Raw genomic sequence first — 27,263 nt, forward strand, 5'->3', positions numbered from 1 at the left:
TTATGTTCTTCACAAGTGTATGTAAACTTTTGACCACAACTGTAGAAAAAAATCAATATAATCATTACTATCTGCTGTGGTATTTTATGAGTGCTGTGATGAAAGTGTGGAGTGTGCTTCTGTGTGACTCAAAGCTGATGAATCAAAAAGCCAACTCAGAAGCTGTAAAGCTGTGACTTTTCTTCGCCCGTCAGGCCTTGAAAAGCTTTAAAAATTACAAAAAAACTGGAGGCTTTTCAGCTACAATTTGGCACAGTGCTGCTGCTCCAAACTGCATTGTCGAATGTCAACACATTTCTCATTAATATGTTAAATCACTAAGCTTTGTTCTCAGTAGGGAATGATGTCTGGCATGCCCCCCCTAGCGAGATGAGAATTCAGACACAGTCACCATCTTCATTGTGGAAGGCTAATAAATAAGTAGTTCCTCTTACATTTCTGAAGTATTTACTAGTATTTACATTTCCTGCCTCCCCTAAGAATATACATATATAAACATGTCAACCCAGGAATCAAGGGGTTAGTTCCTGCATTTATGAACATTTTAAACTTTATTAAACTGCTCATCCTCACAAGGTTTGGGGGGGTGCTGGAGCATATACCAGGTAACTACGGGCAGTAGGGTGGTCCACCCCACTACTAAAAAGCATTGATTGTCCCTTCTTTGCAGAATTTCTGCACTTGTTCAGTATTTAATTTAATAGTTGCTTAGTATTTAAAGCATTTGGCCACCTAACCAGCTGCTACTATGCTTGAGTGATTTCAAAACAAGCCTTTCATCAGTGTTATATGACTCTACCACCAAGAGAGGGGGCTACAGCAGAGGCAAGGAAATAATTTTTCCCCTGCAGCAAGTAACCAATACAGCACATCGTGATTCATTATGATTATAGTATATTTGCTATCTGCGTGCTCCTTGTGATTGACTAGCAACCAGTCCTGGGTGTATTACAGTCGTTCAAAAGGCTCCTCATTCCCTGCGACCCGAACAAGATGAAAAAAAGGGGGATGTAAACTTAAATGGATCGGAACGGCCACTCACTGGGGCTATGCGTGCTTCTAGAATTTGAAACCAAGAGCTCCCAGTGGTGCAATGGACTCAGTGAATGTGGCATACAACAGTTGAAAATGCAATAAAACAACCCCTGACAATGGAACAGGGTTTCCACAAAGACACATTTTTTTGCCTCTGGATGGCCACCATGCTACTTTAATCCACCAGAGAGCAAGTGCTTACGGCACAGTGATTTCGCCTCAATTTAGCACGATATTTCAACACTCCCAGTACTGTATGAATAAAGGGCAAACACTGATTACTGCTAAAGTGTCTTAATAGTTCCCTGATGTCATTCTCCCTTCGATATATCTTGAATATTTCACTGGAGGCTCACGGTTATGGCAGCAGTAACATGTCCGTGCACATTTAGTTGCAAGCAAGTAACTCACTGACTCTCTCCATATTTCATCTTGATGAGTTTGTACATTTTAATTAGAGTTACATTAACATTGAGGTTTATTACTACTATCAGAGAGATATGGCCTCTCCTACATTGTCTAAATATACTACTTTAATAACCTTGTAATGTAATTTGTAGCCACTTGCCTGTCCTGGCCAATTTGGACAGTGACAGGGCTGCATTACATTCCAGTATGTGTTGGTCCCAATATAGACCGCATACACACACTTGAGGTTGCTAAAAGGTCAAGAAAATGTAATTGTACCATCTTGTCAGGCAAATATTAACATGGTCATTGAGTGTTGTTTCTGTGATGGATTCAGTATTTACTCCCACAAAATATCTGGTGCAATAGGACTGTATATGGTAATGTATTCATTTTTCCTTTATTAAATAAAATCGCAGGGTTTGTATCTTTGCCAAAATGTTGTGTAAGAAGGAATATTATGTGTATTGTTTGCGAAACATACCCGAGTCATTTATTCTTGGGATTTTCCAACTTGCTTTGGGAAATGTCAGAATTTTGCAGTGTTTTTTTCTTTTTTGTTTTTCCCATCAGTCTGGACTTAATACATTATGCGTATTCCTTATCTATATGATTGACCAAATGATTACTGGCCCTAAAGGTTCAGTATTAATCGACTCAAATGAAACTCATATTGTGTTTCTTTTATAATTTATATTGTTTTTAATCATAAGTGTCCCAAAGAACTTTATAGGTCCTCAAATATATTCATAACGTGGCCAAATATTGTTGATTCTAATGAAGCCGTCCCTAAAACTAACCTAAAATACTTTTAGGGTCACTGAATCACACCCGCGACCATTCTAGGGTATATCCGCCTTTCACCCTAAGTCAGCTCAAATAAAATTCATAGATAATTCAAAATTCTATCTTAACATTTAATTTGAATGTTAAATATGTATGATGGAAAAATAAAAACTGCACTTAACAATAATTCAAAATGTATTGCACAAACTGTATCTAAATTGTATTGAACAAACTGTATCTAAATTGATGTTTGGAAAGAACTAAAACAATTCTGAAAAATAATTGAATAAAACTGAACTGTACCTAAAAAATCCATTGGAATTGAAAAAAAAGTGGAAAACCACTTGAAGATTCACAGTTTGTAGATTAAACTCAGTCTTTTTATCACATAATATTAGAGCTACTCGTCAAACAGTTGGAGAAACAGTGGCATAGAATAAATAGTATCTGTACATCCTGGATGCATGAAAATACAAAAACAGCCACTTTCCAAAAACCTGGTGCAGTAGATAATCATTCCCGCTAACCCGAAGTGGTGTGCAAAGCAAATATTCTATTTTATGTTGGTTCTGTTAGATGGGGCATAGGCGAGCAGGGGGGTAAGTGGAGGACTTCCATAATCCTTGGAGTGCATCCAGATACTACAAATATGCAGAAGAAGGAGGGGAGAGGCAAGGAGAAGGGGAGGAGACACTGCAGTGCAGCTTGAGGGACGCACAATGGCAAGCATTAGGGCATGGACAAGGAACACCGAGCACGAGAGAAACAAGACAGCGGAAACACTTGCGGAGTTTAGAGACATCATCCCGACATCTCAAAGAAGCCACAAAGGAGAACCGTTGATGACAATGCTGTACGGCCCAGAAGTCCTTGTAGTTTGTTTTCATCTTTGAGAAGTGACCAGGAAGCTCAATGAGGAAGGAAAGTTTCAGTTTCACTCAATCTGGGACCCAAACACACACCTGTGAGAGTAGCATACACACTCGAGGAAAAATGCAGCTCCAAGCTTCCACTGACACTGAGGAGCAGAAGGTGAGGGTGTTTTTCTCCTTCTTTTTCCACCATGCTGTGTCTTAATCTGGCCTCAAGTTAAGCGCAATTTGTGCTTCAAAGGGGGTGTTAAACCCACTTCAGTGCAGATTACACTGCTGGTGCCAGTTTGGGGCTAATGGGAGCATTCTTCCTTGTTCAAGTTCATCATGCTGAAAACAATCTGCTAGAGGTGATCAACCACTAAAAATAAAATTACAACAAAGGAAACAATAGACCAACATATAGCAAAAGTCGGGTGGCCCGGTGGAGCAAGTGGTTAGTTCGTTGGCCCCACAACTCTGGGGTACTGGGTTCAAATCCAGGTCACGTCCACCTGTGTGGAGTTTGCATGTTCTCCCTGGACCTGAATGGGTGTCCTCTGGGTATTCTGGTTTCCTCCCACATTCCAAAAACATGAATGGTAGGCTGATTGGACACACTAAATTGCCCCTAGGTATGGGTGTGAGTGTGCATGGTTGTCCGGCTCCTTGTGCCATGCGATCGGCTGGCCACCGATTCAGGTTGGATTTTGCAATGTATGTAGGTGTGTATATGTATATATGTATGTGTATACTTATATGTATTCATGCCTAGCGTGTACACTTAGTCTAGGAACTGTTGGACATGCAGCATTGTTTTCATTCTTTTATTGGCTGATTGAATCATCATATATTTTTATTACCATTCAATATCGTCTGAGTAGTTATTTGTTCCTTTTTGCATTACTTGTGTACCCTTTGTTGTTTTCCTATAGTTTATATACGTCTTGGTGTGGTACCAAATGCTAAAAACTACTATTATGGAACTGGAAAAAGGAAAGACAGGGACAACGGACTAAAGGAATATTAGCGCTCATGGAAGATGTCTAGATGAGAAGGGACACGCGGTTCAGGCGACTGTCTGCCTCAACTGGTTAGATTGAGCTGGGTCATACTTTATTCAGGGCTCCAGACTTTCCTCCAATGGGGGCATTTCGGCTCTAAACCTTTGAGACAGCGCAATGTAATTTAAGTTGTGGAAAAAATATATCACGTCATATTTGATTTGCAAAGCATCTCCGCAATTAAATAACACTGCAAGTTAGGAACTACATCTCCTAATTGGTATTTTGAGTTCTTTTTTTAATGATGTTAGGAAATTTAATCAGTTTTAAGTTACAAGTCTGGCCTCAAAACAAAACAGCGCATATTTCAAGACAATGCTGTAGTTCAAATGCATGTGGGCCTTGTCATCAACAAGGCTTTTGGCTCCTCAGTCTCTCATGGAGGAGCACACATGATCACAGAGTGTTTACTTGGCTTTGCCTGCACTTAAGTGGGAGTTTAGGTTGAATTCTGTGAGCGACCCCTCCACTCCCACCGCTATCCGCAAAGGCCTCTTGGCAGATGCGCAGTGTTTTTAACAGCTGAATTGACTAGGTGGATTGTAGCTGACCCCTGCCCAGAGAATTGGGCTGAATCCAATAATTCATGTGCACAATTACCTCAGCTCTTGTTAAATGCTCTCCAGGGGGGACATTGGCCAGTCACAACGCGGGCGCACCCGTACAGCATGTAACGCTCACCCGGTGGAGGAAAAGTATGAAGTATTGCATAATGCTGAGCTATTTCTTTTTTTTTTTAATTGGCAGTATGAAAGTATTTGCTTTTGCTTATATTTTAACAGATACAGTGTGAATGTGTAAGAAGTGACTTGACGGAAAGGTTGGCGATGAGCCAAATGAAAAACAATCATGGGCCAAATTGAGTAATTTCTTGTCTGTGAACCTTCCCAGAACAGCACACTTGAATCCCATTAGGAAGGATTTGGAAAGGTCTCCAAAACGTTGTGCCAATTGTAACACCCAATGAATTTACTGCACTCCGTGAGCTATAACTTTTTTGTCTTGCTAGACTGCCACATCCTTTCAATGTTTTGTTTTCTTGTTTTTTTAACATCCTGCTTTTACTGCAAAGTGGCTGGTAGAAAATTCTAACGGCTACTAACTCAATACCAATCTTAAACCCAATTTACAATGATGGCTCCTTGTATTGATCTTACATCCCAAGGTGTCTTTCTAGTCTAGAATGGAGTCAATGTACCTGATCTAAGTCATATAAATGTAGTGTATATGAAGTGCTTCACAGTTAACATTGTGCTGCTGATTGATGGAGCAGCTGGAGAAAAGTCATATGGCAAAAATGCAAAACTGCAATCTTGTCCAAATGCCTAAAGGAACAGCACAGGATCTATTGGATGGAACCAACAAATGCGACGTTAAGATGACTCAAATGAGGCTAGAGAATTTTGGCGTGAGCAGTCTGGATTCATCAAGAGTTGCTCCGATACCAAAGACACAGTTGAAATGAAAGCTCACAATTTGTTTCTTCTCCCTCCTCCCTTTTTCCATCTGTCCTCTCTCATTTTTCCCTGAGCCAGATGGACCCAGTCCAGAAGGCCGTGATCAACCACACTTTCGGAGTTCCACTGGTCAAGACCAAGCGGCCGGTTATTTCCTGCAACGTCTGTCAGATCCGCTTCAACTCAGAGGTAATACCCTGAATACTTGGCCATGCTGTCCTTTGGTTGAAGGTGCATTTTACACATTTTTAGTGAGGACTTGTTTTCTCTTCGGTGAGCGGATATTGACACAGACAAAAGGTTGCTTTTTTTTTTGCTTCATTTTGGCACTATCACTCTTGTTGGATTTTATTTTGTTTCAAGTAGTGTTGCATCAAACAAGCAATAAAGAGTGTAGAACAAAGATACATCATCTGGCACCGAGGCCATGGATGAGTAATTGGTTGTTTATAAGTAGACTTTTGCTGGCACACCAACAATGACAATTTTATTAGAATCCTCAACCACTGGACTTTTTTTGTTTTTACTATTATCACTTTGTCCATTTGAGTTTTCAGTGGGTCACAAAAAACTTCTTTTCCTTGTGAGTAATACATGGAAGCCTTTTATGTGCCGTGGTGATAAGCCATTGCAAATGTCCAATGTGTAATTTGTGATGTTGAAACCACAGTGGTGCAGACCCTCAGACACACACAGACCACATTAAGGAGTGGACCAGTGCTAAATATACTAAATCTGCAATTATGGAGTCCATGTGGTTAAGCAGTTACAGGGTTATAATCTTTGGATCACCTTCCTTACATCTCCATATTGAACTGTTTACATGTATCCCAATGTTTATACTGTATTATTAAATTCTTCTCTTGTCATATAATACACACACACACTAAAAACACATACAGTAAAGATAAAAATATGAAATAGGAAGTTCCACCCACTGCTTTCTAAGGATGTTGAGGTTTTGCTGTGGGGATTTTTTGGACATCCAAAAAAGGCCACCCAAGTTAACAGAAACAAAATTCAGCCAAGCATGCCCGTGTGGCACCGTTCTTTGTGCAGTTAGACACAGCCATGGTAGGCCAGTCAAAAGCCTTTGTCTAACATAGTTACCCACATTATTTGTTATGACAAGCAAAGTTTAAAAAGAACCATGCTTTAGATATGTTGCCCGACTTCTGATAGAGTCTAAACCACACGATCTACAACCATGTCGGAGCGCATGCTCTGAAGGAAAAGCTCAATTTGAAATGAAAGAGTAGTATGACTAGTAGTTGGTTTTGTTTGTTTACGTTTTTCTTGTATAAGCTTAATGGGTTTATTGTAACTAAGTTAAAATATATTTCAATTTAAATTCCAACATAATTATATGAAGGGCAAAATATTGGTGTCATTCAATTAAATTGCCACTCTATGAAGATAAATAGGCATTGGAGCAGTTCTGTGCAGTGATTTAAAAAACTCTACTTTTGTCTCGTGTTTTTTCTCCCTCAAGTTTCAAAGCTTGTCAGCAAGGTGCCAATGTTATGTCCTCATTTGCCTTTTCTCTCGCATTTGTGGCTTTTATTTCCCTCAGCACCATTTACCTTCATTTAATTTCTAATGTCTTTACTCTTCTTTCTTCACGATTGCTGAACACTTTATCGTAAGAGATATTCATCAAGAGCGTGACAGCCCTGGTGTGTGTTTGGAAGACCGCAACACTATTTTGCAGGTGCATGGCATGTTAAATGATAGCCTTGGCCTTGGTGGTGTGCCGCATTAATGATGTCACGAGCTCTGTTCTACTGCATTGACCAATGTCACAACTACTGCAGCAAAATTAGCCTGATAAGGATTCATTACTTTCTTTCTTTCTCCTTCACCAAAAGCCACTCTATCCTTGAATTCCACACTGGTGCTTGTTTATTGTCTCAGCCTTTCCATTATTTTATTATTAAATTTTCATCAGCAATTGCAGCTTTTAATATCATATCACAGTTTTCACTTGAAATAATGTGGTGGCTTTGCTCCAACTTTTACCTGAGAGTAAATTCATACCACATGGTACATTTTTTACAGGTGCCCTCTCACAGCTCATCTGGCATCTGTATGACTTTTGTTCATTTTAGCATGTATAACATGATTCTCATGCTGTTTCACTCTTTGACATTCCTCTATGACCCTTCAAAGGTGCTTTTTCTCTCTACTGGAATTTGTGAGAGTTTCAAGATTCCATCCATTATTGAGTATTTAACACTCACTGGCACCCCTGAATCAGTTTTTATTGGACATGGGTCAAATTTGACCCAAAATCTTGATACTGTACATGGAATATATATATCAAGCTTCGGTTTGTCACTCTTCCTGTTTGGCAGGCCCCAGTATAGATGGCTTTTATTCTGAGCAGAGCCTCCCACTGACACTCAGCTGCCTGGCAGTTGATCCCTTTTGCTAAGTAGAAGAGCTTAAGAAGCACTTGATGGTCCCCTAACCATGTGCCAACGAATACTTTTATTTTTTTTACTTGTCATGTCTGTAACTTATCTCACCTCTATTCGCCCTACAAAGCAAAGCCTTACTTAGATCATGAAGAATAAAATAAATCAATTAAATAACGATTACTAAATTGAAAACTTGCATCTTGATCTGTGGTGTAAAACAACCACCCTTCTTTTTCAACTTTTTCATGATTTCAAAGTCAAAATTGCTGGATTTTTTATTTTTTTTGTTAAATGAAGGCCGAATCAAAAATGGACGTAGCAATAGATAACTCTGGTTCATATTGAGCAATGACTAATTGGTCATTTGAAATGTAAAGCACTTTTCTGCATGTATTCTGTTCTATGAGATATTGTTTTATGTAACAAATTCTACAAACCTTTGAAAGTAGTTGTCTTCTAGAAATTGTCCAATCAAAATTTATTGCTCTGATCTTGACATTGTGATAGGATTTCAGCCCACCTGAAACCACCACCACTGCCATAACCCCATGGTTGTCCACATGGAAAAAACAGTTGAAAAGAGGACACACTCATTTTTTTTCAGTTGTGACTGGCCAATGTTCTGTTGATATGATAACCCTTATTGTCCCGGCAGCAGTAATTATAAATCCTTTGCTGACCTTGGGTGAGCACAGTTTATACAATAACTTTCAGGATTCCCAACAGTTAAATCTTTGCTCCACGTGAAAGCGAAATTTTAAACATTTATCACCATTCTGTTTCAAAATATAATTCCCATTTTTTTATTCTGTTGCACAGCGATGTGTCATTTATCTGTCAGTCTATCAATAAAGTTAGGCATTGTCAGTGGCGGTCCGTGAATTTCCTAGTGACGCCTTCAGCTGTCGGAATCAATCCAACCCTCAAAAACTATTTTATGGCTATAAAACCTCTACTGCAGCTACAGCTGCGACACATAACAAATCATCTTTACAACGTCTTTTTCTTGAGTCTGTATCCGTTTTTGCTACCACAACCAAGATGGCGCCGTTCAAGTGGCAGCCGGTGGTGGTAGCTCCGTCCACTCTTGCACGTTTTGTGTTTTTGCTGCTTTTCTGTCTTAATGATTTGATTTGGTGATTCTTAATGATCCCATTTGCTTTGCTTTGCTTTGTACTTTGTGCTTTTTTGTTCTGCGGCCTTTGCGACTGTACTGTCTAACTTGTAACTATGTGTAACTATGCCTTTCCTGTATCTGCATTCTCACCCTCTTGCTACTGTCACAATGAAATTTCCCGAAAACGGGATGAATAAAGTTATCCAATCCAATCAATAATAACCTCATACAATTGAAATATTATTTAGGAATATAGCGATATTTTACTCACCAAAAATCCTTTTTAACTGTACACAATGTCCATCCTCCTTTCTTTCCTCCTTCTTTTCTATCGCCATCAAAGCTAATGCTGAAAGTCAAGCCTGTCCTGTCGTATTTCTGGCATACGTTTTTATTCGATTTAGTGCTGAAAATGTTCGTTCCCGGTTGTGACAGGCTTGCTTGCTTTGGAGTTGCCCGACCTTTCTTAATGATGTCCAGCTTTTTTTTTCTTGAAAAGTCCGTCTTGAAAATCAGTCAATCTGCAAACAAATTTATTCTCCTCCTTCAGCCATTGCGGGTTGACAAAACCGCTATTAAATCAACACAACAATATATTTGCGTGTGCAGCTCGCTCCGCATTGTGATGACTAACACGTTCTCTTGAAACCACTGGAAATTAAACATTCAAATTGTCCAGATATTATGTGTGAGAAAAGCATGCTGATATAATTGCTTCTCCAATTTTAAATGAGAGGCTGCCAAATAAATAGTATACAATATAGTAAATCTTATTCTCATGTCAGCCACGAACCTCACCGCACATCACTATTGCCAGGGTTTAGTTACAGAGGACTGACGTTGTCCAGGGTAATACAGGAAAAAATGCAGATCTTCCAAATAAGTATATATTTACTTTACAGTCCAAGATTATGCTTGTCCAACAGCAGTGAGCACACCCACCCGTTTATCAATAGGGTCTATTACTCCCCTAAATTTGTGGTCAGATCAATTCTTCAAACATTTCAGCTTTTGTGTCAGTTTTCAGCCGCCCATTATGACCCCAGGGGAGTGCTGACTATAAAGCAGCCACTTTAAAAAATCATCTTCATGAGTTGCTCCTTAATGTAGTTTTATGGCCCCTCTGTTACAAACAAAAGTGCACATCTGCTCGCTCAACATGTTTTGGAGCTGCTGGCGGCTGATATAAGCGCTGCGCTGAAATATTGCATGCATCCTCAACAGGGTTACGTTTTTAACTGCTGGGACACAAACTTTGATGGTTGAAATAATAAAAAAAAACATAAAACTGGTTGGTAGAGACGTAAACTTGCCCTGTGACTGAGCCAAGGCTGTCTGACAACGGCTAGCACACAATACATTGATAGTATTTAGATTTCAACACATGCACAACAAAGCCTACTCCAAATTTCACAGCGTAGATGGTGTACTTTATTTTAACCGGTACACGGTCGATTGGTCGCCGGTCTTTTGGTCGGCGATCTTTTGGTCGCCGGTCTTTTGGTCGCCAATCTTTTGGTCGCCCGGAAGGTTATTGATAATTACCATTTAAATCATTGCTCAAATTCCCTAAATACAAACTGCGAATTACTATTTAGTCATACTTAATGCCCTTTTAATTATTAGGCTAAAGAAAAGCTCCAAATTTCCCGGACTTTTATTGTTTTTTGGTGGAGAACTTGTTAAGACCCTGACTGACGTACCTTCCTAAGGGTACAACTCATGTACATACAAAATCTTATACACTCGCACGTCGGCTCAGTGAAACTGCTTATGGCCATTGTTGGCTTTTATTGATGCGTAGACCGTGTTGTTTTACCTTGTTTTGTCGCCGGTCTTTTGGCCGTCTGTCTTTTGGTCGCCAGTCTTTTGGTCCGGGCGACCAAAAGACTGGCGACCAATCGACCGCACACGATTTTAACCACTGCAGTTTTTTCTTACATTCTCATCCTTAATGTTGTACCAGCCAAACGTACGTCAGCGCAGGGGCCTAAACGAAGACTCTGCTGAGGTCCTCCTGAAACATTATCACTCTTGCCGTACACAATGATTTTTACTATCAGAAAACACTGGCACTCTAACAAGTGGTGTTTTTGTTGATTTGGGACCCACAAAAATCAGACATTCAGTGATTAAATGTTAAAGGACAGGGTCAGAGTTCTAATCCTACTTGCTTCATCATTTATAGACATTTGCATTTAAATAATTCTATAACTACCATTGATGACGATAGAAGTCAAATTCATTCAATTTTCTAAATAATTTGGACGTCAATCGCCGTCAGTGGCAGTAAATTAATTGGAAAAATCTGTTGAGATAAATTAAAGTGATGATAGAAAAACAAAGGGAGCCAATGTGGTCTCAAGTTTCTCCATCTCTGTGGGTTTTAGGTCCCATGCTAGTAATCCATCTGTCCTTTCACTGTGGCCCAATCCCACTGTGTGTATAGAATAACATGCATGTGTCACATTATGAAGTGTACCTGAATAATCTCATGCGACTCAACACAGGAAATGGATAAAAACTGCCTTTCCAGATACACAAATAAAGCTCAATTCTGTTAAATGCGTAAATGAAATAATGTAAGTATCCTTTTGTGTTGCTATCCAGAGCCAAGCTGAAGCCCACTACAAAGGAAACCGGCATGCCAGGAGAGTGAAAGGCATCGAGACCTCAAAGAGTCGCTGTCAAGATGGTGACAAGCTTCAAACCGTGACCCCAACCACCTCTCCTTCTCCTCCAGGAGCTCCAGGCCCTCCCTCTGATAGTGAGAGCAGCAAACTAGGTGAGTAAGCTCAAAACGCCTCATATGCTCACACGCAGAAACTGTACTTTGTTGCTCTGTATGTATTCAGTTTTTAGTCTTTGCAAATACATGTATATATAGTAAATGCAAATATTCTTCCACCCCTGGATTTTGGAGGTTGGATTGTCATGGTTGTGGGAAAGAGACAAATATATACTCACTTTTCTTGTTTCTGTGTTCATTATTATTTTGAAGAAAACAATGGTACAAAGCTAAATCGTAATTCCTGATACAGTTTGCAGCTGGAAATGTTCACGACACTCATACCTGACAGATGCAATTTTGCTTTCATTGTGGAGAATAATAATTTTAGAAAAAAGCAACTAAGATGGGCATTAGTTTCGCTTGCTGTCTGGCCACCATTAGTAATGTTCTGCATCTGTTAAATGTAAACATGTTTTTAACATGAGCAGCAGGACATTCCCTTGGCAAGAAGTGGGGAACTTGTTGGTTTAGTCTAAATAGTTCATGATTTTTAACACTTGGGACCAGCTGGAAGAAATGCATGATTGCACCAACTCCTATTGCACTAACGTTCATTTTTCTACTGTAATAGAATATTTCTGTAATGTCAACACTTTGCAGTGAACTCAATTCACTCACTTGGCATGTTTTTTGTTATGTCTGTCCCACCTCTCAACGACAGTCACTTTGGCATCACCTCTGATGTCCACACTGTGCCATCTGCTTTATTTTCATTTTATTTCCATTTTCAGTTTATTTCCATGGATTACGCTATCCATCCATCCATTTCAACACCGCTTATCCTTGTCAGGGTCGCGGGGTGCTGGAGCCTATTCCAGCTGACCTCATGCGAAAGCCAGACTACACGGCAAACTGGTCGTCAGTCAGTCATAGAGCACACACTGAGGCAGGCAACCATTCGCACTACCAAACCCACCATCATTGAGTGGGAATCGACCCCGCACCAAAATCAGGCAAATGAACCACTACACTATCAGCGACCTAGTGAATGAGACATATAATGTAATATATTATATTTTGATTATGAGACAATTAGGTTGGCGCCGTTGAACAAGCATTAGCAATATTTGGACAGGAACAAGAGTCATGATTTAAGCTTCTCTCATTCGTTGTGTCAGTTTTCCCACAATCTCTTCATCCATCAGCTCAGCGTAGCTCATCTCTATATTTCTAGCTTTAACCTCCAGGCTGCGTGTCTGCGCTCTGTTCCTTTCTTCACACTGCATTTTCCATTCCCTCAGTGTCACCAGTTTGTCCTTGGATCAAGTACCAGGCAATGAATAGACCTGCCATGTTTTGCTGACATTTACAAAGGTTCCTGCATGTGGCTCATTGTTTACCAGACATTTCCACTTTAGTGAGCAGCAAACATGAAGGTCAGATCAAGGCTGGAATAAATCTGGCCTAAAAATGTGCAACATTTAACTGCAACAATAGTTTTTTTTAAAACACTATTCAAATTGTTTGCACTTTTTACCCAGTGCACCACTTGACAAGTGAAGATTTTTGTGTTATGAATCCTAAAATGACGAGAGGCCCATCTGCATCCCTCTGAGGGATTTGTAATTGCCTTTTAAAAAGATTCTAGCATGGGGAGCCAAAGAAGGCTGTCTATTATTAGAATCACAAAGCAAAAACATGTGAAAAAATTCTTCTCATGACCCTAAAGTTTGTGTACCCGTGCTGTGTTAAAGCATCTGTGTGGATTCAGTATGGTTTGTCTTACTGGGTCAACAACGACTTTATTTTATATGTTGTCTCAGACAGTAGAGAGAAAGCTGTGCTATTATGTTTTTAGGGAAACAATTGGAGGCGGCCCAGTGGGGAGTGGTTAGCGTGTTAGCCTCACAGTTCTGGGGTCGAGGGTTTGATCCCAGGTCGGTTCTTCTGTGATGAGTTGGCATGTTGTCCCCAGGTTTGTGTGGGTTTTCTTCAGGTACTCCTAGGTATGAGCATGAGCGCGAATGGTTACCTGCCTGGTGCCCATAGTTGGTTGGGTGTTCGGCTCCATCAAAATGCAGATAGAGGAGTAGATGCAAAGAACCTTATTTCCCCTGTGGGGCAGTTTAATTTGTGAACCAATCGTGATATAATGGTCATATCATGACATGACATAAGACAAAAGAAACAAAAAAATAGTCCATACATCAAACAATGCATAGCATGACAAACACAATGTATGCCACGCATTTCCATTATACTCTTGGGTATGACGGAGGCTGATGGACTTCTTATTTCAATTGATTTAAGGCTTTTATGGCTTGTGGTACAAAGGAGAATTTGGAATGGTTCGTGTTAGAAGGGGGTGGGATGCAGAACTGATGTTATTTATGGCAGTAGTTCAAAATAAGATGCCAGAGAGCGTGTGTAATCATGTACAAAGTATTTTGCCCGTGTTGTCAGACTGTCCTTTTAAATGTGGTCAAAAGTTAGCAGTTTTAACCAAGAGAAATTACTGTGACTCAGCAGTGTTTGTTTTCAAACAAGCAGTTAATGCATCCACTTAAAAATGTTGGACTTTTTTGTTATTGACAGTAAAAACAACTGTAACCCTTCTCATTAGGTTTGTCACAAAGTGGTTGTTAGAAGGTCAATAAAATGTAACCTTTGCCAATGACAGCTCTTTCTCAAAACCGCTGCTTTTCCTGATGTAGTCGGTCGGTCACACAAACAAATACATCTATAGGTTGTATTTTTAATTTGTTCTTGCCTTTTGATTCGTGAGCAACAATTCATGTCCTAAATGTGTACGGGCATGATGTCGAAACCCTATCAGAGTAGGTCTTCTTGGTAAGGAGACATGTAATTTGAAAGGATTAGGTGGGTGAGCTGAGGGTTTGATTCTTTATGTGGGTGTTGAATAAGCAGATGTTAACATGAATATAAAGTCTGCTTCACCCTCTTTTTCCCCACTGCTCTCTGATATATCTAAGTCAAATGATGGGTCTGGTTGTTGATGTTCTACGCTTTAGCAAACTCTGACACACCTCCACATTGACACACTCAAGGTCCTTTAAAGAGAGGACTTTGTTGTTTGGTTAAAATAATGACAGATATTACGTGCTTTCAATTCGTAACAATAAAAAAAGAAATGACAACAAGATATTACAATATATGTAATGTAATGTGTTTATATGACCAAGTCAGAATGTTGCCAGCATGCCAGACAGTAAAGGGCACCTGTCTGCATTTTGAATGAGTATCAGTTCTTTAGCAGGCCCAGCATTGAGTTTCAGAGCTCATTCATCATTAACAATTGAGTAGTCTATGATATCCTAGCAGGCTTAACAGCTAAGGTAACAAGTAAAACTACGTGGTCCTGGTGGAAACATGTTTATAAACAATAAGAGCATCATGTTTGAAGCTAGTCAGACAAGTACAACGGATATTCCTTCAGTTCAAACATTTACCCTCACTTTCAGAGATCCTACAACTTTGAGAATAAACCACATATACATATGACAAATACTTGAATATAATGACACGGATTAAGTACACAGACCAACCAGACTACTCAAAAGCATATTGAATGAGTTAACTCTCTGTGTTGACCTCCTTTCATAGCCCCATTTGCAAATATTTGTGCTACTAATGCTTGTACTGTACAAGTGTCCAGTGGCGGTCCGTGAATTTCCTAGCGACGCCTACAGCTGACGGAATCAATCCAACCCTCAAAAACTATTTTATGGCTATAAAACCTCTACTGCAGCTACAGCTGCGACACATAAAAATCATCAATAATAACCTCATACAATTGAAATATTATTTAGGAATATAGCCATATTTTACTGACCAAAAATCCTTTTTACCTGTACACAATATCCATCCTCCTTTCTTTCCTCCTCCTTTTCTATTGCCATCGAAGCTAATGCTGAAAGTCGAGACTGTCCTGTCGTATTTCTGGCATACGTTTTTATTCGATTTAGTGCTGAAAATGTTTGTTCCCGGTTGTGACAGGCTTGCTTGCTTTGGAGTTGTCCGACCTTTCTTAATGATGTCCAGCTTTTTTTTTGAAAAGTCCGTCTTGAAAATGGCTTTGACATAAAATCTGCAAACAAATCCATTTCTTCTCCTCCTTTAGCTATTGCGGGTTGACAAAACCGCTATTGAATCAACACAACAATATATTTGCTTGTGCAGCTCGCTCCAGATACAGTTTGGGAGCTCTAGCTAGTCCACTCTATCACTAGCCAATCATAGCTGGTGAAAGCGATGACGTATCCCTACGCCTGCGAGAAGGCAATGACGTATCCCTACGCCTGCGAGAAGGCAATGACGTATCCCTACGCCTGCGAGAAGGCAATGACGTATCCCTACGCCTGCAAGAAGGCAATGACGTATCCCTACGCCTGCGAGAAGGCAATGACGTATCCCTACGCCTGCGAGAAGGCAATGACGTATCCCTACGCCTGCGAGAAGGCAATGACGTATCCCTACGCCTGCGAGAAGGCAATGACGTATCCCTACGCCTGCGAGAAGGCCTTGGAGTCGCCAAATCGAATTCTGATTGTTTAAAGCAACTGTTTTATCGTCGCTTGTTTTATCCAGCAGAGCCTGCAGAACTGACTGTGAAGGCCTCAAGGCAGATTTCTGACCCTGGCAACAAATAGCTGAAATGTGATCGGTTAGATGCTTAAATACGAAAACACACATCTGGAAGCAGCGCAACCAAGGGAAAAGCAATGATAGGAAGCTGACAGACAATTTGGAATTATTAATAAGTATTCATGGACAAAACATAATTAATATCAGTCTGTGATTCAGATATTTTTTTTAGGCCAGCAGAGAAGGCCTTGCAGGCCCTGACGGTCCACCACTGCTTGTACCGCTTTTATTGTTACTATCAGTGCTTTTAGGATAACATGCTCTGATGGAAAAAAATGTCATTGACCGCAATAAACATTAAATCCATTATAATTTGGAAGTGATTGGCCAACTATTATCATCACTGGCCATCAAAGAGTTCAGCAAACAGATGATAAGTATAGCAAAGCCTGAGATAATCCACAGTAGAGCCAATGACAGTGACAAAAAAGGAGCTCTGGGAGTATCGTTAAGAGGAGTTTAGCCTTTAAGTGACCTTGATAGGCGAGGTGATATTCGGCAGTGGAATGAGCTTGAACAGATGTGATGGTTCAGTATAGCACTGTTCCATGAAGACTTTGTCAGATCCTGGCCTATATTGAAATCACATATTATGGATTCAGAATTAGTTTGTGTGAACTCAATGTAAATTTAAATCTATTTCAGATCACTCCTGAATGGAGTCGCAATGCATTTTCGGCGCAAGCAGGCTGTTGGTATTTGCCATGTAAAGCCTGTCAAACACTGGCTCACAGTATGGGACAAATGAGAGGGTGGATTCTATTTCTACCAAAAGAGAGTGAGAAATAAACTGTCTCCAAAAGAACATCTGTTTGACACCACCCTGCAGGCAGCAGCTATGCAGCTGGAAAGCTCCAAACCTGTGTGGAAAAAGAAAAGATTGTGATTTTGGAAGCTCGTGGAATGGAAAGCTTTAATGATGGCATGTTCATCAAATGTGATGTAATGAATCTGTGGATAAAGTTTCCTTTTACATAACTTCAAAATGATCTAATGGAATGTAAATATCCCAGTGCTCTCTGACCTGTCATGACGAAGCCTGCGGCAATCTTTAAAAGGCAATTCAGTTGTTTATATTGAAATTTGTTTTCTTACTGACAATTTCTCATAATGTGCTTTTAATGCTATAATCTAGAGGGGCTTTTACCGTAAAGCTGGCTTTGGCACTACATCTAGCAGAATTATAGAACGACCCTCCTTGTTGGGGGAGGTGGTGGGCGGGGGGGTGAGTAAGCCACCCAAATTTAGGGCGTCTTATTCAGACAACACCCAGGGTGAATACCACAGGCATGGCGTAGCCTGATCAAGAACATGTGTGAATACATATCTATTTTAACAGGTTCACAAACACTCCTAATAAAGTAAAGAAACAAGACAACAAGAAGAAAGTATGTGTGTTCAGCATCAACAGATGTCTCACTTCATTACATTTTCTTTGTGTTTTCTGTCTTGGCCTTAGACAAAGTGTGTGCCATGCCTCAATGTCAGCTAAGCCAAAAGCAACAGCTGTGTGGGAAAGAACCAAAGTGGACATGCTGCGGTATCGACTTTCTACCTCAAACAAACATTTCAGTCTAGTAAAACATACAATTCCAAATCCATCCCTTTTATCGGAGGAAATTCACACTCAAATATGCTATCGAACTTGAAAGTAAAGAAATATTTTTTCATCACTTTTGGCATGTGGGGTCGGAAATGAAACTATTTTGCTCGCACCTGCAAGTGCTTTGGGCTGCCTTGTCTGATCTTCACATGTTTAGCATTGTGGTTTCACTTGACACTCGCTTCACCACATGCAAGCACCCACACAACCCACGGTCGAACACTTTTATGTTGACGTTTTAAACATTAATGATGTCTCACCACTGTATTTACTTCATTATATGTCCCTCTTTGCAGATGAAACACAGCCCGGGTCACAGTTAAACGGCCCACTGTTTGTGTCTGGACCCCTTCCCCCTCTGAACAACCCTCCAACCCCACCTATGGATGCACCCCCTCTATGTGCCCTGCTGCCCACCTCCACCCCTCCCATGAATTCCGCTTCTTCCTCCTCACCGGGCGGGAGCATCCCCAGCAATTCAGAGCCATCTCTGGTCTCAGGAGCCACCGGGCCCTCAGCTTCTGGCAGCCCATCCGGCCCAGAGACAGAAGAGGACAAGGCAAAGAAACTACTCTATTGTTCCTTGTGCAAAGTGGCCGTCAATTCCTTGTCACAACTGGAGGCTCACAACAAAGGTGGGTGTTGTATTCAACAAGCATTTGTGCAATTCACCGTATAGTCACTATAAGTGTCATTCCAGAATTGGAAGAGATTTTGCGTCCTGCCACCTTGATGGTGTAGAGCACATGTGTCAAAGTGGCGGCCCGGGGGCCAAATCTGGCCCGCTGCATCATTTTGTGTGGCCCGGGAAAGTAAATCATGACTGCGGACTTTCTGTTTTAGGATCACATTAAAATGAAGAGTATATGTGTATTTTAAATTTCCTGACCCTTTTAAATCAATAATTGTAATTTTTTAATCATTTTTTCCGTGTTTTTAGTTCAAAAATCATTTTGTAAAATCTAAAAATATATTTAAAAAAAAGCTAAAATAAACATTGTTTTAGATCTATAAAAAACTGAATATTCAGGGCTTTTAATCCAGTTCTTTTATTCCATTTATATAAAAAAAAATCTAAATATTATATCTAAAATGGTCTGGCCCACGTGAAATCAAGTTGACATTAAAGCGGCCCGTGAACCAACCCGAGTCTGACACCCTTGGTGTAGAGGTTCACCCGCCTGACTTCAGTGCGGGCAGGCGCGGGCTGGATTCATGGTGGTGGCGGTATGATTCCGAGTGCATATGGTTGTTTCTCTCTGTGCCCTACGGCTGACTGGCGACCGGTTTAAGGTGTGATCTGCCCTTCGCTTGACATGAGCTGGGATAGGCTCTGGCAACCGCCACAACCCTTACGAGGATGCGCGTTATGGAAGATGAATGAACTTTGCATCCCACCCTTTATAATTATATTAATATTTATGCATGAATAATAATGTGGAAGCTTTGCAAAACAAATGATCCCTGCATAAAATATTCATATTCTCTAACTGTCCACTTTTTTCACAAGCCGCACAGAGCACACACTTTGACCGATTAGTCGATTCCATGCTGCCTCAATCACACTCAAAATATCTCACTATTCATGGAACATGTCCCATAACATACACAAAACTCTATTTTTTTTATCATGGTAGAAGAAGAATGCAGTGGATCAAATGACAAACCGGATTTGACATCATCAAACAGATTTCCAAATGAACTAGCTGAGCAAGCTTGGGCATTCTTCTATTTTACTTATTTTCATAAAATATTTAGCCTTGATTGAATGCCTGATTGTACCGTATGCAACTCTGTTACACATATAATCAGAAGTGTAATGGTGGTAGAAGAGAATATTTTCTTCTTCACTTATTTACATCAATTAGTTAAGTCTAACTTGAGCTTATTTAGTTTATTCCTTTCATTCATCTTCTGTACCGCGCAACCTCATAAGAGTTGTGGGGGTTGCCCGATCCTATCCTAGCTGGCTTTGAGCGTAAGGCAGACTACACCCTGGACTGGTCGCCATTCAGCTGTAGGGCACAGAGAGACAGACGACCATTCGCACCCACAATCATGCCGCCACCAGCGGGAATCGAGCTCGCGCCTGCCCGCACTGAAGTCAGGCGAGTGAACCCTAGTTTACATGTTACAAAAAAGTTAAGGCTTATTTATTTTAGGAATTTTCAAGCCCGAATGTCTTCCTATTCTGAATGGCCCCCACTGTTTTTGTGACAATAGGGAGGCGTTTGTGATATGTTAATATAATCTTAAATAGGAAGCCTTTTCCTCCTAATTTCTGTCAAAGACTATTTTGGATGCCCCTTTTTATCTTTCAAACTGAATTATTTTCCCCTCGTCTTGGCTGCACGCAACTTGCCTTCCGTAGCTTGAGGCCTTTTGCTTGAAAAGGCTGAACAAAAGATGTTTATTTATATGTAAGAAAAACACGGGCGCTTGCCTTGTGTGTAGCGAAACAGCATTTTCTCGACCGCCGCTGGTTGTAATCCGTCTTGCCCTGCCCGTGACCCCCTTTTTTCCTCTGAGGCAACACTTGTATATATCTGTTAAATCTTCGTATTAGCACTCAGCTGCCTATCTCACGAGTGCTTGTGTTTATTTTTACGTTGAAACTACAATGGAATTTTATAGTACTTTTGAGTCAAAATTGTGGTTCTCTTGATCTAGTTTTGTTTAGCATCAATAATGGAAATAAAAACAACAAAACTTTGAAATAGCACACAGCAGAATGAATCCAGCATAACGTCAAACCTAAAAAATGAGACCACAGTCATGAAGTCCATCCAGTTCCTGCAAAACTAGTTGGAATGTTCTGGAATCATTGAACCGGGCTCATTCTTCAAAACAAAGCTGTGTGTTCGCAGGGTCTAAAAATAAAAGCATATGCTGACAGAGGAAGTTCACCAAAGAGAAAAGGAGGGTAGCAGGAAAGGGAGCATGTGTGCAATGCTGTTAAACATTTTGGCACACACATTGGCTAAGTTTGTATTTGCAGAGATGTGCTTGTGTGACTGTTTACACGTGTTGGTTTACACATTTGAACTAAGTTAAAAAGACAACAAATCCAGCTTGTCATCCATCTTCTGACCGAAATAGAAAAAGGACAAAGTGGAGACGTCCAAAGAGAATATTTCTGCCCTTGAGTAAAAGTAGCCTTCGTCATCCCCAGTGGAGCTTTGATGAATCTCACCACTCGATCCCTACCCTCCATCATTCTGTAACCTTAAGTCTGTTCAAAGGGCTTTGGGAGAGTAGGATCTGAGCCAATGGCTTTCCTTCAATGGTAGGGGGGCACCGAGCTCTTGATGGGGGAATGTAACATGAATATGATCAAGTGATCGACAAGGACACAATTGAAAAATCCCTAATTATCCTTTTTACCCTATTTAACCTGAAAAATAAGGAATTTTCGATGAAGTGGAACCTAGCCAGATCTAGACCTTGGGCCTTGATTTTGACACCATAGCTTTTAAGCCCCAACCTCACTACCTGCCTTTAGTAAGTGTTCACTGTTATATTGTCAGACTTCGATATATTCAGCCTTAATCCTTGAATTAGTGCTTCATAATCATTCATTGTTGGAGTGCTGAAAAACCATAATGGTTTTTTTTATAAAAAGCCTATACTGAGAAGCATGATTCACCCTTATAGGATGGCTCCATTAATGTCACATATGCAGACTCCAGTGGCAGTCCGTGCATTTTCTCGTAGCGCCTTCAATGTATCAATCCAACCCTCAAAAACTTTTACGGCTATAAAACCTCTACTGCAGCTCCAGCTGTGACACATAAAAATAATCAATAAATCAATGCACAAAAATGGGCTAAAATCCACTTCCTAGCAGCATTTTATGATTAAATACAAATACTGGAGCTTTTCAGACATTAAAACCAGGCCAGGGGGTGATTTTCCCGGGAAAAGACAGCGATGAACGTCAATGGCGTACGGGCAAACATTGCCCGAAAATGGGGTAAAATCCAGCCGAAAACAGCATTTATTGATTAAATACAAACACTCGAGCTTTTTAGACATCAGAACCGGGCCCAGAGTATCATTTCTCCGGTAAAAAGACAGCGATGAACGTCGATACGTCCATACGCGAAACGGCAAAAAATGCACTCAAATGGGGTAAAATGAATTGAAGCTAACAGACCATTTGGAATAATAAGTATTGATGGACAAAATATAATATATGATTCAGATATTTCTTAGGTCAGCAGAGAAGGCCTTGAAGGCCCTGACGGCCCGCCACTGGCAGACTCGTATGGAACGCATGTGGCAAATTGTATCAAATAACATCTCCCATCTTCACCCAATTAAAGATCAATCGGCTATTGTCATAAAAAACAAGTGTAAAAGTTGAATTCAACACCTGTTGCACAGCTGTATGGCTAGCATTCCTTTGTGGTAGTTAGGAACAGTAAACTTATTTATTGCTAGTGACCGTCTATCTCAGAGAATGGCAGCCAATGATTCAAAGTCTGATTGATTTGTTTCCCTTTTTGGTGGTCCTGTGTACAGGTACCAAACACAAAACTATTTTGGAGGCTCGGAGTGGACTGGGGCCCATCAAAGCTTATCCTCGCCTGGGTCCCAAGCCAAGTGGAGAGCAAGGAGGTGGCCCAGTGGACCCCAACACTCAGGAAAGAACCTTCCACTGTGAGATCTGCAATGTGCGGGTCAATTCTGAAATGCAACTAAAACAGGTATGTTCAGAATATGATTTATTCCGAAAACAGCAATTGGGAACACACCTGTATTACCTTCTGTGTTAATCAAGTATTGAATCTTTTTAGCACATATCAAGTCGGAGGCATCGGGATGGAATGGCGGGCAAGCCGAACCCCCTCCTCAGCCGGCACAAGAAACACAGGGGAGCTGATCTGACGGTAACGTTTCAAGTTTCTCTTGATCTTTTATCTTCTTATCTGTGATGAGCTCAGCATCCGTGTACAGCTGAAGTTGAATCAGTACATCTGCAAGGTCTCTTCACGTCAGCTCAGTTCAACTGTAAACCTCTGAAAAGAGGCAGTTTGATGGTCATAGACTGGAACTAACCATTTTATGGTTCTCACGTGTCTCTCTTGTTTAGTCTTCTCTGACCTTCCCCAAGGATCTCAGCAAAGCTTTGGGGGCCGGCCTTCTCCCCAGCCCCTTAGTTGTCGCTGCGGCTATGGCAGCCGCCGTGTCCACAAACCCGCTGGCACTGCGGGCAGCCACTCCGTCGCCGCACCCGCATCACCACCTGCTTCAAGGACCGCCCCTCAGCCACGCCATCTTAAGACCCGCTCCTGGGCCCATCCGCACTGCACACGGGCCCATCCTTTTTTCCCCATACTGACCCCCTGTCTTGGGATCAGCCACCCCAAAAGCACACTGTGAAGACAAAAACATGATCCACAGAAAGCAACTGATCCAACCTTATTTAAAATGTGTACCGAGAAAAAAAACAACCACGGAGGAGTAAAACTCCAAGCCTCCCAAATTTCCCTTTACGTGAAACACTTCTTCCATTTCAGAGTCTTCTGTGCGACCTGCAGATGGAATACACAGTGGAGAGATCATTATTCATTATGCATTGAACTCCAAAGTCAAACTCCCACCCCCACCCACCCCCCATGCAGTGTGGCCCAATCAGTCACGGTTGCCTGAATAGCTACAAAAGAAACACATGCGTATCCATAAAAACCACATGGATTGTCATATAAATTCTCTGCCCTCTTTCTATCCTGCCACAATGACAAATTGTGCTCTTTTCATCCTATGCACTTAAAAAAAAGATAATGATGTTTTGTAGATGTTTGTGCCGACTCTTTCATTGTGAAGGAAATAAAATACAATCATATTGTTGCTGTCAGGTAGGTTCTCCCTTGTGAAAAAAACAGGAGATCCCACCTGGCTGAAAGATGCTGAGGTTGGAGTATTAGCGCATGCTGCTAAAACAGCTTGACCTTGAACAAATCCAAATTACAAAAGACAAGGATACACAAATACATTTACTCAAGGGTATACTTGCCAACCACAGCCAAAGTAAAAAGAAAAAAACGTAAAACCAGTTATCGGTGTTAATGGAAACCGCCAAAGTGAAAATGATCGTAATTAATTGAGAGGCACTAGTTCACTTTGATTAATTAAGTTCATTTAGATCATTCATGCGTGGTATTCCATCTCCATAAATGACAGCCGATGAGTCAAGGCATCATAAAACCTTAACCCTTTATAGTGCTCTCTTTGCTAAGAAATTAAAATTATCAACATTAGAGTGTTATCAATCGGCTTCACAATTCTGGGGTCCTGGGTTTGATCCCAGGATGGTCCTCTTTTGTGGATTTTGCATGTTCTCCCTGGGCATACGTGGGTTTTTTCCGGGTAGTCTGGTTTCCTCCCACATTTCAAAAACATGAATGGTAGTGTCTAAATTGCCTATTTTTCCCTTCTAATTGATAGTGCACCTTGTAATCAGGTGAGCAATGCATCTGAATACTGGTCATACTTAATGACCTTGTTAGAACATAACTGGATTACACTGCTTAAGTGCTTAAGACACGCATTCATCACTCTTCAAACACCTACAATCAAACGATAAAAATAAATGAATGGGTAAATTCATGAAACAATTATAACAAGAGTAAAGATAAAGAATAAATGCCGTACATTGATTCACTCGTGCGCCTTATATCTGAAAAATACGGTTACTCCTTTAAGCAAAGTCTGGGCGGACAACAGACCACATCTCAACCAACATATAGTCTAGTGGCTTGTTGGCACCTGTATGCTTATGTATCTAAGATGTTTCTACTTGTGCATTTATTTAGGTCTTGCTAGGTCAATCCTAACTGGGCTGAAATTCTCCAAACCTCCCCCGCCTCACCTCCCATTTCATATAGTGTGCAACAGCGAGCGCATTCATTTTGGTGATGAGGCCAAATGAATGTCAACCCACGAGTTAAGTACAACCCCCGGTGTGGTCCTGAAAACTGAAAGCCATGAACTACGCCTTGATTAGTTTTGCATCACAAAGCTTGGTGAGGACTATGTTTGGTTCACACTGTTTGCTTTGACTTCATGTGTTAACAGAAGCAACAATAACTGAGAAAAGCAACACAATGACTATACAACAAAATATTTAAGAACAAGGAAAGCGGGAGGGGGGGCGTTATGAGGTGTTGACTCATATAGGGGATGAGCCCCAGACTCAAACTGCACAGCAGACCCAAAAGCAAGCAATGAGCTAATGAGATCTACACTGTGCCCTTTCATTGAGAAGCAATGACTTATAATGTCTTACCTTTTTTCTGTATATTGCAATGCAATGAGGATTTTTTTTTTATTGTTAGCTTCTTGACATGTTGTCTGGGGTCATACTACATGTGAATTGGGAGCACGTAGACAGACTTTTTCTTCCAGGGGTGGCAAATCTGAGAGAAAGACAAAAGTGGAATCAAGTGTGGGTATTCACCCTTCATTTTAAAAGGGCCTTTTTATTTGCTTGGGTGATATCTGCACTGGGAACAGGGTATAATGCCAGGGTGTGGTTTTTCAAAATATCTGAATCTGAATCTGAATTATTCCGTTTTTGCCTTTTCTATTTTTTCATTTCCCCCCTCTGGTTTTACAAAAAAGTTTCTGTTAAGATCAATTTGATCCTGTTACCTCATATTTTAATGTTTTGGAAAGTCTGATGTCTACCATATATTTTATTTTTTCCTCACTTATTTCATTTTCATTGAGGTATTTTTTTCAAATGGCCTTCACAATGAGATTATATTAAATTCTGTTCAACGAAATGCACTTCACACCATAGCAATTCAAAGTAGCCTCATTCTAAGGTGTACTTTTGAGTGTATAAATAACAAAAAAATATTTTTTTCATTACTATTCCAGGCATTAAGAAAGACATTTACCAATTGACTAAAATCTGAATGATGAATCATCATTTGAAATCCCTTTGAGTTTTATTTTAATCCATACATATCTGATCTAGATGAAATATTTTGAAATACTGAGCCCAGGGGTCTAGATGCAAAAGCGATAGACTCACAACACTGGCAGAGATTGCTTTTATAGTTAACTGTGTGGAACTCTTTTTGACTTCAAAAAGTCACTGGCCTTGTTGTCAGTGCCCACCGTTGTGCTCTTTTTGTTGTTGTTGCAGAGACAAAAAATGTCCCTCATGAGTATTTGCGAGTCAGAAATTACTCCTGGGTCTGTGTCGCTGTGTGTAGCATACTGTACTGTGTGTGTTCTCTCGTGTGTCAAGACCTGTTTTCTTCATTATGTCTGACGCCACGTGGAGTTCAAAAGTGGCCTAAAACAATAGTGTGGGGCGACGATTCTTGCACATTTTGGGAACTGTTCCATCACTTTATTCAGTGTACTGCATTCAAAGATATCATCATTATTCACAAATGGGAAAAATATATATTAGATTATTTTCAGAGCAGGTGTTTCATGTTAGAGCTGTGTTTAGGCTACTAGCCTTAGCCTTATTCTGCCCTCTGTCTCTTTTGCAGGGGCAGAAAGGGAGACAGAGAAGCTATGATGTACCTTTGTCTTGCCAATAAAGTTATTTTTGGAATTTCATTGTCATATGGACAAAGTGTTTGTATGATGAACTGTAGCAATACCTGACACATTCTGGCTACTCCTGTTTATTGCAATAAGATGACATTGAACAATATGTGTGTATGTGAGTAAATCAATATAATAAATGTAATTTAAAAATGAAAAATTCACTTGAAGCGAAAGAGTCTTGATATAAAGAGAGCAAGTTGGGGAGGAAATGTCAATAAATCACTAATCAAACAAGTTAAAAGAGTTGTTATTTATTACCCCAATCCACTTGAATTGGCAGGGGGCAGTGAGGGTAATTGTTTCAATGCCATTGACGGCAATATACGTCTAAGCCATTTGAATTGGGAGGGGCCTGCAGTGATCAATCATGATGGGGGGCTTTTTCCTTCTCTTTCTGTTCAAAGGTATTCCTGATCAGCTTTCTTGACGCTTACAAACAGTACAGTATATGGTCACTAGATGGCCTTACTGTGCTACTTATTCCAGAGCCCCTGCCTGTTTTTTTTTTAAATGTTTTTGTTTTGTTATTTCATAGGGACATATTGTGCA

At 40.4% G+C, this 27,263-nt stretch overlaps 1 protein-coding gene across 4 annotated transcripts in view; it reads left to right on the forward strand.

Annotated features, from left to right (window-relative positions):
• The window catches only part of znf385a (zinc finger protein 385A), a 59,447-nt gene extending 32,499 nt beyond the window's left edge, over positions 1 to 26,948 (forward strand). For 3 of the 4 annotated variants that reach the window (XM_077596949.1, XM_077596924.1, XM_077596942.1), the window contains exons 3-8: positions 5,680 to 5,790; positions 11,749 to 11,923; positions 18,434 to 18,772; positions 22,662 to 22,846; positions 22,937 to 23,029; positions 23,233 to 26,948. In XM_077596949.1, coding sequence (XP_077453075.1) covers positions 5,680 to 5,790; positions 11,749 to 11,923; positions 18,434 to 18,772; positions 22,662 to 22,846; positions 22,937 to 23,029; positions 23,233 to 23,481 — 1,152 coding nt within the window. In that variant the 3' untranslated portion in view covers positions 23,482 to 26,948. Of the gene's footprint in view, positions 1 to 2,915; positions 3,262 to 5,679; positions 5,791 to 11,748; positions 11,924 to 18,433; positions 18,773 to 22,661; positions 22,847 to 22,936; positions 23,030 to 23,232 lie in introns of those variants that run through there. The other variant, XM_077596933.1, reaches the window with a different exon arrangement.
• Positions 26,949 to 27,263: the final 315 nt, after the last annotated feature.

Source organism: Stigmatopora argus, chromosome 1 (genome assembly GCF_051989625.1).
Source record: "Stigmatopora argus isolate UIUO_Sarg chromosome 1, RoL_Sarg_1.0, whole genome shotgun sequence".
NCBI lineage: Eukaryota > Metazoa > Chordata > Actinopteri > Syngnathiformes > Syngnathidae > Stigmatopora > Stigmatopora argus.